This window comes from Pagrus pagrus, assembly GCF_965226575.1.
Source record: "Pagrus pagrus genome assembly, chromosome: 6".
In the NCBI taxonomy this organism is placed as follows: domain Eukaryota; kingdom Metazoa; phylum Chordata; class Actinopteri; order Spariformes; family Sparidae; genus Pagrus; species Pagrus pagrus.
In genome coordinates this window covers 1,735,534-1,748,213 of record NC_140190.1, presented here as the reverse complement: position 1 = coordinate 1,748,213, position 12,680 = coordinate 1,735,534, and the positions used below count along the sequence as shown (strand labels likewise).

The window sequence follows — 12,680 nt, the reverse complement described above, 5'->3', positions numbered from 1 at the left end:
GAGGAGGAGAGAGAGGAGAGGAGAGGAGAGGAGAGGAGAGGAGAGAGGAGAGGAGGAGAGAGGAGAGAAGAGGAGAGGAGAGGAGGAGGAGAGAAGAGGAGAGGAGAGGAGAGGAGCAGAGGACAGGGGAGGAGAGGGAGAGGAGAGGAGAGGAGAGGAGAGGAAGAGAGGAGAGGAGAGGAGGAGGGAGAGGAGAGGAGAGGAGAGGAGAGGACGGAGAGGAGAGGAGAGGAGGAGAGGAGGAGAGGAGAGGAGAGGAGGAGAGAGGAGAGGAAGAGGAGAGGAGAGGGAGGAGAGGAGAGGAGAGGAGGAGAGGAGAGAGGAGAGGAGAGGAAGAGGAGAGGAGAGGAGAGGAGAGAGGAGGAGAGAGGAGAGGAGAGGAGAGGAGGGAGGGAGAGGAGAGAAGAGGAGGAGAGGAGAGGAGAGGAGAGGAGAGGGAGAGAGCAAGGAGAGGAGGAGAGGAGAGGAGAGGAGAGGAGAGGAGGAGAGAGGAGAGGGAGGAGGAGAGGAGAGGAGAGAAGGAGAGGGAGAGGAGAGGAGGTGGTGGGAGGAGGAGAGGAGAGGAGAGGAGGAGGAGAGGAGAGGAGGGGAGGAGAGGAGAGGAGAGGAGGAGAGGAGAGGAGGAGAGGAGGTGATGGAGGAGAGGAGAGGAGAGGAGGGGAGAGGGGAGAGAGAGGAGAGGAGAGGAGAGGAGGGGAGAGGAGGTGATGGAGGAGAGGAGAGGAAGAGGGAGAGGAGAGGAGAGAGAGGAGAGGAGGAGGAGGTGATGGAGGAGAGGAGGAGAGAGGAGAGGAGAGGAGGGGAGAGGAGGTGATGGAGGAGAGGAGAGAGAGGAGAGGAGAGGAGAGGAGAGGAGAGGAGGAGGCAGTAACACAGTGTTTGAGACGGTGTGTCAGGATGTGTGTTGTCAGACGACACACTGGCGCTGTGAGAGAGATGACATCATTGATTTGGATGCTGAGAGCTTGTTCAGTGTTCAGGGAGGAAGGAGGAGGAGGAGGAGGAGGAGGAGGAAGAGGAAGGAGGAGGAGGAGGAGGAGGAGGAGAGAGTTTTCTGTGGGGTGTGATGTACATTTAACCAACTTGAATACTGCAGCCAGCAGCTCGTTTGGTGGATGTGATGCAGCCTGTTGTTACAGAGGTGTAAATGTGTTGTTAGATAACTGGTTAATATTTAAAGCTGCAGTGGAAACATCAGACGGTGTTTCTGATTTGTGCATCAGTTTTTAGTTCATACTGCAGCTGCTCTTATAAAGTAGGTCCTGTTGCATGCAGCATGTTAACAACTGGGACATGCTCAGTTGTCATAATGTTGATCTCCTCTTGCTAATACACCTGTCGCCAGTCAAATACAGCCTGGTCAGTGACTCACTGCTTGAAGCGTCCCTCGAGTGCAGCAGAGTCAGGGGGCAGTAGGATGAGTCGCACACTGGAGAGCCTTCGTCCCCACGAGTGAAGAGTGATAAACAAAAAAGCAAGATCTTTTCCTGAACCTAACTAAGTATTTTTGTAACATTAATAACAATCCAAAAGTCATAATATGCCATTATATGTCAAATGTTTGTCAGCAAGCTTTATTTTGAAAGTCTACCTGGACGAGAGGGGAAGGTAGCTTGAAGCTAACCAAGCTGTCGTAAGAAACAGCCGATGTGTCGTCCACTGTGCAGAGGATTGTGGGACGGAGAAACATCAAACCCTGGTTTACGTATTGGGACATATGGATAATGGGTGAAACTAGGACCCAGACACAAACGTCAAAACTGGACGATCCGCAAAAACATTAAGATATTTCCAAGACCAGCGACGCCTCTATTAAAGTTTTAGCTTAACGTATAACGTGATGTGAACTTCGGTCAGCTGCAATAAAGTGAGGCGAGCTAACCCGTCCATCCATCATCCCTTCACCTCCTCACTTTATGTGTTGCTACATAACGAACACTACACATCGGTGCTGGATATAAAAAGAAAGCTTCAGCATTGTCAAACATGAGAATAATTTCTAGGGATAAAGCTGCAGATCTGCTGCTGCAGTCCAACTCTACTGATAAATAAGATGAGAGGACACACACGGACGTGCGTCTGCAAAACATGCAGAACATAACCACTAATGTACAGAACAAAAGGCTGCAGAGGAGAAAACACACTTTCCTTTCTACTGCACAACTCGGCCTTTGTTGAAGAATCACTCATCAGTTTTACTAACAGACACTCAGACACACCTCTGCAGCCACAAGCTCTTCTGTTTCCAGCTCACGTCCAGTGTGCATCAGTGTGTCGGTGTATCTGTGTGTGTGTGTGTGTGTGTGTGTGTGTGTGTGTGTGTGTGTGTGTGTGGTGTGTGTGTGTGTGTGGTTGCACTTCTTCGCTCCCCAGCTGACTGTAAAAACACCGGCTTCTAATAGGTTATTGACGGGCGCCAGAGGAAGATGATGACATCACCTCCGACCAATAGCAAAGGACCGGGACCGACAGACGAGAGAGGACGGACGGACGGGGAGGATGGAGGGATGGAGACGGAGGGAGAGGATGGAGAGATGGAGCGGAGGAGCTCTTTTAATTTGTGTTTTGCTGAACTCAGCGGCTCCTGTCAGCGAGGCGGGGAGGGGAGGAAAAGGGACGGTGATGAATGAGTGAATAAAAAAAGGGAGAGAAAGAGGTAGAAGATGAGAAGGGAAGAGAGAGGGGGAGATTGAAGAGTACATAAAGGAGGAGCAGTGAAATAAAAGATTATTTAATGGCTCCACAGCTGCAGATTGGTTGATGGGCTGTTAGCGGCGAGCAGTTAACGGATTGGATGGGAGGACGGGGAGAGAGAAAGCACGTCTCCATCTGAAGCCAGAGAGGGAAGAGGACGAGCTGAGAGGTGGTAAAGTTTGAGATATTATGACACACACAGAGATGGTTATTGATTGTGCATGTGTGTGTGGGTGAGATGCAGCGTGTCTGTATATGTTTGCATGTACTTATGCATGTGCACACGTATGTGCTGCGTACGTAACAGTGCTCTGTTTGAGAACAAGAATATTCTGCTACAGTCGGAGCCGACGTGACTCATCGTTTCCAAAACAGACTGCCCACTCTGTGTGTGTGTGTCTGTGTGTGTGTGTGTGTGTGTGTGTGTGTGTGTTTGTGTGTTGTTAGTATATCAGTGCAAACCTCATACACTTTCTAAGTGGGTCAAAGTGTACAAACAGACACACACTGAAACAAACACACAAACCCCAGCAGGGATGAGAATGCCCATATGTCCCATTTATTCACAGACGCCTTCGTGCCTCCGTACTTGTGAGGACACTCGTTGACATAGTGTTTGACACTAGCGCTTCATCTGAACCTCATTCTGATCTTAATCAGAAGTCCAGTCTTGACCCTCGATAGCCCCTAACCCTACCAAGTACAGCCGCGTTTTCAAAAAGCTGCTGTCACTTTTCAAACATGTCTTCACCGAGCAACCCTGCCGTCGATCATCTTTGAAATGCCTCTTAAACTGAGGCCACTATCCTTAAGATGACACTAATGTCCAAAAATGTCTTTTCAAAAGTGTCTTACTGTCTAAAAACTGTCCTCACTTTTCATTATGTCTTCACTTTAACATTTATTTTTTCCATAAGTGAATCAAATGTTCCCAAATTCTGCAGAATGTCCACTTTTTCAAAGATGTCAAATCTCCTATTTTCAAAATATTTTCACTTGTAAGATTTTTGCATTTTCTAAAATATCATTAAAGTCTGAGCTTGTCCATTTCCAAACTTTTAAAATTGTCCACACTTCCCAAAAGTCTTTTCACCTCTAAAATTCATTTTCCAAGATGTCATCATTTTCTCTTTCCTACACGTCCTCCCTTTCCAAAATGTCCTTACCGTCCAAAAAATGTCCTCACTGTTGTGATATTCTTTTCACCTGCCACACATGTCGTCACCCTCGAGGTCTGAAAGTGAACCTGGTCCTCACAAAGATGGAGGAGCAGTCACCGCACACACACACACACACACACACACACACTCAGTGTTACTGGGCCAACACGCTGAGCGATGTGTGGGCACGGCAGAACCAACCGGCTAAAAAAGGCTAGCTATCACCATGGCAACGTCCGGGCGTGTACCAATCGCAGGTCAACTAGATGAGGTAATGTTCTGAGAAGCTTTCTGAGCCCGTGTGACACACACATGCACGCAGGCACGCGCACACACACACACACACACACACACACACACTTTGATCGGAAAATGCTGTACATACGCAGCAAACCAACAATATACACAAAGGATACACACACACACACACACACACACACACACACACACACACGCGGATCAATTAGACGGGATCTGAAGCAGTGGAACAACCTGAGAATGCAACACCTTCCTGTTACATAACAATCTTCCATAACTCATACGCAGCACAAACACAACAAAGAGAGCCGAGCTCTGCAGCAGCCTCGCTCTCCTCCTGCAGAGCCGCTGAAGCTGCACCGAGCTCCGACAGTGATTCATGAAACGAACCAAACTGGATCTGATGGAGGTCGTTACTGGATCTCACTTCAGTTTACATGTTAACAAGATGTCCTGTCCATCAGTCCTGTCAGATATGATGAAGATGATGCTGCAGAATCTGTCCGAACGTGAAGATTCCTGGTTAGAAAGTCGATCCGATCAGCAGAATAAATGTGAGCGAAGCACGTTTCTGCCAAACCACAGAGAAGTTACAGTGTTTCTCTGTGTTGCTGCTCTGTTGTCACAGCTGTGTGTTGAAGGTGTGGTTAGCTTGAGGCTCTAACACCGCTCGGTTCGGGTGAGGAGAACAAAAATAAGGTCATGATCCACCTTCTCGTGAAGAAAAGCCGTCTCTGTCTGTGCGTCCTCGTCTCATTTATTATTACATTTATATATTTACATTTTCACACCGATACACTTGGGTGGAGGACGAGTCTCAGCCCAGAACAGACCGCTAACTTTTGGTGTGGATCCGGATAAAGGGACGGATTCTGACTTTCTCTAACATCCTGTGATAGAGCACTGTCGCTAATTTCTCTTACGGATCTTTATGACAGAAACCAGGTGTATCCATGAGTGACTGTCAGCCAAACAAGAGTTTTGTCATCAAGCCTCCACAGTTAGTCGAACCCAAGACGCTCGGTTACATTGGTGTCAGGAGTGTTTCTTTCAGTCGGACCATTATTAGTCGCGTTTTCCTGGCTTCGCTTCCTCAGTAAGCCAGCTGGCTAACTTTGTTTCAAGCTCCAGCGGCTGAGCATGTGGTGCGACTGATCCCCTCGCTGGTGATGGGGACAGTTGGAGGTCAGGGGGGTGACCTGGTGAGACTTCTGTCTTCAGGCGGCGCTAAGACATATAATCAGATGAACAACTAAACGAGAGAACATCACAGGCTTCATAAGAGCCGACTTAACGGCAGAACAGTTGTATTGGATTACATTGTTCAGTCGTATTCACCGACTTCTTTCTTCTCTCTCCACTGGAAACATTTGGGATAATGTAAGTACACAACTCAACAAAATATAGAACAAAGGTCTGGTTGTTTTCTCCACATTTGGAGGCAGTAATCTCATATATTATATCTTTAAACCAGGACACAAAGAGACTTTCACACAGCGCGACATTACAACGTACTTTTCATCTGACCTTCATCTCATCTGCCTGCTCAACTCAAACACAGGGACAATGAGAGACAGAACAGAAAGAGATATTTCTATATGTATCGAGGCTAAGTGTCTGTCTTCCTGTCTCTCGCCGTCCTTCCTCAGGCGTTCTCACACATCATCAGATCATCCTTCATCATTCAAACCCAACTTTTCCCTTCGTGTGTGTTCGTGTAAGTTCACGGCCACACGCCAGCACAAATCTTTCACAAAAGCACTGGCTTGTCATATATTTTCCATAGGATCTGTCCCTGTCGATTAGACCACGCACTGTGCACAAAGCCAGTGTGACTGCAGGATGTCAGCGGCTGCATTTCTCTGCATTTTCCACCGAAACACGCGTTGGATTTGTCCCATGCAGCCCCCTTTCTGTCTCAACATATATGCGGGTGTGCGTGTCAAGCCTGCATGCTAAATTCCTCTGAGTGCCGACATGTCAGCTCCTCTCAGTCAATTACTTTGAGTATGTGCATATCTTTGGCCCCATGCTGACCTCTCACCACTGCCCAAGGAGGCCAGGTGTGTGTGTGTGTGTGTGTGTGTGTGTGTTTGTGTGTGTGTGTTTGCGTGTGCATGTGTGTGTCTTCTTCCACGCTAAATCCATTCTTCCTGCTGAATGAACTGTATTGGATTTGTTGAGTTTTCTGCAGAAAATTGGACGAGTACTGAGAAAAATATCCATCATGACAAATCATTTATTCTCATTTTAAGGTCTTATGATCTGAATGCTTCCATTAAATAATCATCTGGATAATAGATTTAAAGGGAAATTCCCCCGTTTCAAAGAAACTGGCTCTGATTTTTTCGTAATTTCAAACATTACTGGAGAGAAAAAAAAAAAACAGGAGTCAGGAGTTCAAAGCTGCAGCGGGGAATCATTTCTAGTAGAAAGGCAGCTGTTTCCTCGCTAATAACATTGCGAAAAATCATTTTCAAGATCAAGAGTGTCCCATGAGTTCATGGTCGATTTGCCTTGTGCCTAATGGGATGATGATGATCATTTCTCTGAGGTCAATCAACAGCGAAAAGCCATTTAAGCCATATTTTGGCAAAAAAGTAAATAAAATATAGCAGCCACAGAACTCACACCCTGAATATTACCGGACAAGACGGTATCACGCTCTCATGTCGGCCCTCAGAGCCCCTCCGGTAAAGTACGGTAACATATTGATTCCTGAAAAACAAACCCGGGCTGCAGACTGCAGCTAAACATGTTCATTAGTTGCACTGGTGCGCCTGAAATCAAGCAGGTCAGATTAGAAAAGATTTTAAAGAGTGTACAGCTGCCTTTGAACAAATATTATACGCATATTTTCTGTAGATTATTTTGTCGGCATATAGCAGGATTTAATGTACATTATGCACATGTGCCGTGCATGTCGGGGTGTGTGTGCATGCGTGAGACTGCACAGTGTACTGCTGGCCGATTATCGCGGCCGATATTCAACATTTTCACGATCATTTTTTCTCGTCATACTGTCGATAAAATGAATTCAGTCTTGATGTGGTTCTGATGCAGGATCCCGCCCACAAAGACATCTGATTGGTTCGACTGTACGTCACATGAAACATTTTCTCATCATTCATTTTCATTTTCATCTTTACTGCAAATATATATCAGTTCCAAATACTGGTTATTGGCCCTGAATGATCCATATCAGTCGACCCACCAACGTCCACCATGACCAGGACAGTCCAATCAACGAGTCAGCATGTGACTGTGCAGTGTGTGTGTGTGTGTGCAGTGCGTGTGTGTGCTCCTCCTGGTGCTGGTGTCATAAGTGTGTATGAGAAACAGACCAACTGAACGAAGTGACTTTAACAATCAATCCATCATTTACCTGAATGACAGAAAAGTTCATGTACTCCTGAAGAAAAACTACAAGTTATTAACTGGACACAGTCTCGACCAACATACGACAGAGACAATGGAGGCACACAATTAAAATCAGAGTAATGATTTGATTTGATGCCAGCGAGTCAGACTGAAGGTTTATATTTCATCTACATGTCAAACTTTACAGTTAAGAACAACTTCAACAGCTCCACTAAACCTTTCTGCAGTCACTACAGCAGCACACTGTCAGTGATGATAATCTCCTGTCCTCCCTCCTCTCCTCCTCTCCTCCTCCTCCCTCCTCTCCTCCTCCCTCCTCTCCTCCTCCTCCTCCTCGAGACTCGAGTCCAGAGTCTGATTTTGTCAGTTCCCCGCCTCGCTCCCAAAATAAAGTACGGAGTCAGAGCACTCCCTGGTGGTGCCAAACCTGAACTTCAGCAACTCAAACTCGGCCAACTTTTTTTTTGTCTTAGTGACTTCGGCTCCACTCGGCCTCAGCAGCCCGATCCGATCCTGTGCTGTCTGAGCAGGAGTCCGTATGGACTTAAACACAAAGAGCAGAGCAGGAGCGGAGCTGAGGGAGCTGCGACCGTCTGCTGGGAGACACTTGTTGCTGCTACAGTCTGTTACAGTGCAGACACTCACAGGACTTCACACTGATTGTGCTGGAAGTCGAACAATAGCACAAAATGTGTTCATGTCGCTCTGTGACAGCGTTCACCTTGGGTTTTCTTACTTTCAGCCGCACACTTTTCAGACATGGACTTTGAACATTGCAGGCTTTTCTCAAGGGATCCTGCTGTGAATGGAGAGTCAGGAGGTAAAGAAAGACATTTGTCCTCTTCTGACCTGCGCTGCGCAGGACAAAAACACATTTTTATAGACTGAAGAATCTCTTCTAAAAGTGAGAATGGCTCGTTTTAGTGTGCGTGCTTCAATAAATGATTTCATTTTTCTCAAATAATAAACTTTGCACTGCAGCTGCTGCACTACAATTCATTTAACTGCATCCAGGTGAGACTTGTTGGACGTGTTACAGAAAAGTTCAGCTTATCACAGACTTTAAGGACTGAAGAAGTGACGCTTCCTCAGACCAACATGTTAATGTAACAAACGTCATGTCTCCGGACTGAAGGTCCGTCCACACCGAGAACCATAACTATTAATACTCTGTTTTAAAAACCGCTCCAGCTGCAGTGGATGTCCACAACGACAGCGGGGAACGATATCATTTGGATCACTTTCAGAGCAATTTGATGAACGATCAGCCAATCAGAATACAACCGAGATTACAGGGTCATCAATCAGTTTGATTTTGGGGACATTTTCTGACAAAATAACCCCACAGGAGAGCTCAGAGCATTTAGGAAACAGCTTTCAGATGGTCTACTCGACTCAGTCTTGGATATTTGTACAACTTATTAAATGCTTATATGATGTACAGAATATCAGGCTGCACCTATAATTAATGCTTATCCTGTACACCTGTCATGGCAGTGTACGACATCTGCACAGGATGAATGACTGATCACATGTCAAATATTAAACATAGTAAAGCTCAGAGGGAGACACTGAACCCGTCAGCAGGTTCCAGAGCCAGAAACAACATCCGAAACCGAACAATATTCAAATTCAAATGACACAAAACAAAAGAAATGCAGAATAATATCTGTCGTTCAATCAGACGAGTGATGTCGTAGCGTATGTACCTGAGTCCAGAGCCTGTCGCAGCTCTGCAGGTCCGCTGGAGGACGGAGCAGCTCGGTACAGAGGCTCACTGTTCAGACCTGCAGAACAAAGCGAGAGAGAGGAAGTCAGCTGAGAGAAGGATGTTTTCCTTTGGGCGATGACACACTGATGTATATATTATGCTTTACAGATGATGTAAAGTCTCGATTATGGCTCCAGGTTACTGATGTCGAGTTAAATTACATTTTTCAGTCCTGCTGAATTATAACATGCATCACCTGCTGCCCTCAGACATATAACACATTAATGCATCATTTCATAGTCAGTCAGTCACTTTAGGATGAAATACTGTTGAAACCAGAACATGGATCTCAATCTCACGTCTGTATGATGCATACAAGCTGGCGTCGGGACATCGTTAGCCTAGCTTAGCATTAAAACAAGAAACAGCTCATCTGCCGAAGTTTAAAAATACACAAACCAACAGCTCACAATCACATTAATTAACGCGTCGTATTGTTTGTTTAACCGGTGAGAAAACATAAATGTAAAAACAATAAGTGGTGACATTTTATATCACTGCGCTCATAATCAGTGTTCGTTAATAAGTAATGACGCCCATTTAAATCCTAATGAGATGCTTATTAACAGTACAGGGTCTAGATAAGACGCTATAAGTGTAATAATGGCATTATTAATCTATTTATTGTTAGACTGGCCAATCAGTGTCAGATATACCTTCTGACAGACTTCTTCTGTTTATACCTTTCACAATAAAAGTCCGGGATATACCAGCTAACACTGTAAATACATAAAAGAGGGAGCTAATATTCGCTTCAGTAAAGGCTGAGTTAAACAGCTAACAAGTGTTTTATTAGTTATTTAATAGTCAGTGTTTTATTACAAACACAGCTGAATTTTGTATTTTTTTTTTTAATTCATCTTTTATCATGAACAGTTTTTTTATTTATGATTTTATGATAAAAAGACTCAACATGTTTTTTAGTGATCTCTACAGGTGTTTGCAGGGACGCAGGCGACGTGAAGCGACACAACAGTCACCGCTGGTTCAGTTTAGTGTCTGAACACACACACGTCTCAACACACACTCAAACACAGAGTGAACTAATCCTTTAAAGTACATGTCGATGTTTAATGTCGTTCCTCGCTGAACATCCGTCTGTGTTTCTGTTCTCTCACCGTGTTTCTCGACGGCCTCGATGAGTCTCCAAACCACCACCGGCGCCGCGTCGGACAGAAGCTCCGCCTCCACACCTGAGCGAGGGAGAGAGAGAGAGCGAGAGAGAGAGAGAGCGAGAGAGAGGGAGAGAGATTTTTATTAACTCACACAACAACAACAACTGCGGCTCCCCCAACTATTTATTTATTAATGATGTACAATAAACTCCACCATTAACTTTTAATGTTCCTGCCGTCTGCTTCCCATAAACATCTTTTATTTTTTTTAAATACATTAAAGAAGGAAAGTTTGACTGCAAACTGTTTTCTGCACAAAACAAGACGACACTTTACATTTAAAAACTGTCGGGCTGAGAGACGTCGAGAGACTCTTAATTACAACTTTATCTGGAAATCATCCGAGAACATCACATCAGTTATTGTTACACTGCGTTCTGCTAAATCACACGAGGTGAAAAAGAAAACTTTAAAAGCTGGAAATGAAACAAATCATCTCTTTAAGGCCGCTGAGCAGCCGTGAAGAACAGTTCAGTCATCCACAGTTATTAAACTGAGGACATTTCTGCCATCCATCCATCCAAACAGATAACCCAGAGACTGTGTGTATAAGTGAGCACGCATGTGCCCTGCAGGGAGTGTGTACTGCTGCCTGAATAATCAACGCACACACACACGCACACACACACACACACACACACACGCACACACACACGCACACACACACACACACACAGCAGGATAAAGACCTTGTAAATGTCAGTACTGAGTTCATACTCCGGTCAAAACTTCACATGCCACAGGCTTAGGGCATGACATACACATGCACACACACTCACACATAGACACACACACACACACACACACACACACACACACACACACACACACACACACACACACACACACTCATCTGCATTTTATTCTTCATCCTCTTAAAACGTTGGACATTTTTTCAGGGCTCTGTTTCCACACACAGAGAGACGTGTTCAGCTTCAACAGTTGAATCAAATCTAATTTTCTTTGGGATTCAACAAAATGAGTTTATTTTTAGACGTGTTGATACAATGACAGTAAAAATATCTGTATCAGGAGAGACTAAACCGACAATAAAAATAATCACATATGTGCAGAAATGAAAACATTGAGCCTGTGTTGACTGACAGCAAATCAGCTGGAGTGGAAGTGAAAAGGTTAAGCAACACGTGGGGATTTGATTACAGCCCACAAGCTGCAGCAGCAGCTGTCATAACATCCACTATTGGGAATCAATTAGATGGAGGAAAGAGACAATTCTCCAATTAAGGATCACTATGCAAATGTCTCAGCTAACACAGGATGTATTGTGACGGTGGAGAAAAGAGAGGGTGGAGTTGAGGCGATGGTACATACGGAGTAATCAAACCTTCACCTGGAAACCATGAGGTTGTATTCTCAAAATGTGAAGGTAAGGACAAAATGCCTGGCACTGACGTGGTTCCTGTTGTCGACACCTTGTGAACTACTCATGGACTCAATATCACATCAGTGGGCCACCGAACTTCTCATGAGGTAAACTCAACCTGACGTAAAAGATCCACACATACAGTAAACGCTTTTAATAGATACTCATACAGGCAAAACAACATGCAGAGCATTGTTTGTCATGTTTTGTGTTTAAGGGAAAAAAAACCCAGAAATGAAGATCCAGCCATTTTCTGGTGAAGCCTGCGCCCTTCTACATGATCTACAGTAAAGATTTCAACTTTAAAAAAGGTGCAAATAATGTCTTTCCAATCAGTTTGGTTCCCAGCTACTTCAGCAGATAAAGAACAGAAAGCAGGGCGTCATCTGCGTACGATGATTCCTTCAAACATATTGCTGTTTCCTGCACGTTCTGGTTCTGTGATTTAAATGTTTCTATAGGCTGCGTTCAACCAGTGGCCCTGTTCGAATGGATACGGTGGTGTTAGCTGTGCTATAATGGCTCACAAGGTGAATTCTGCATGATATCCGTTGCCACAGCACTATTTTCTATTCTAGACGCTGGTTTTAAAAAAATATGATAAAAAAAAAAAACCTACAGAATTTTGAATGAAAATACTCAAACTTGTGATTTAAATTGAGTTTTGTCTTTCCTGTAATATTTTTGTGTCAGCCTGCTATGCTACGTATTAACGGTCATGCATGAGACACAATGAATTTTCCTCATCAAATTGGATTCTTACTGTTACAGTAACACCACAACTCAACACTCTGACGGGGGATTTGAAAAGTCCTTTATTTTCGCTTGAAGAAAGACTAAAAGAAGAGAATAATATG

General features: G+C 44.7%; 1 protein-coding gene across 2 annotated transcripts in view; it reads right to left on the bottom strand.

The window, feature by feature from the left end:
* The window catches only part of pik3r3b (phosphoinositide-3-kinase, regulatory subunit 3b (gamma)), a 182,318-nt gene that overhangs the window by 114,479 nt on the left and 55,159 nt on the right, over positions 1-12,680 (bottom strand). For both annotated transcript variants that reach the window (XM_084356152.1, XM_084356151.1), the window contains exons 3-4: positions 10,383-10,457; positions 9,203-9,280 (exon numbers count right to left, since the gene is read on the bottom strand). In XM_084356152.1, coding sequence (XP_084212278.1) covers positions 9,203-9,280; positions 10,383-10,457 — 153 coding nt within the window. The remainder of the gene's footprint in view (positions 1-9,202; positions 9,281-10,382; positions 10,458-12,680) is intronic.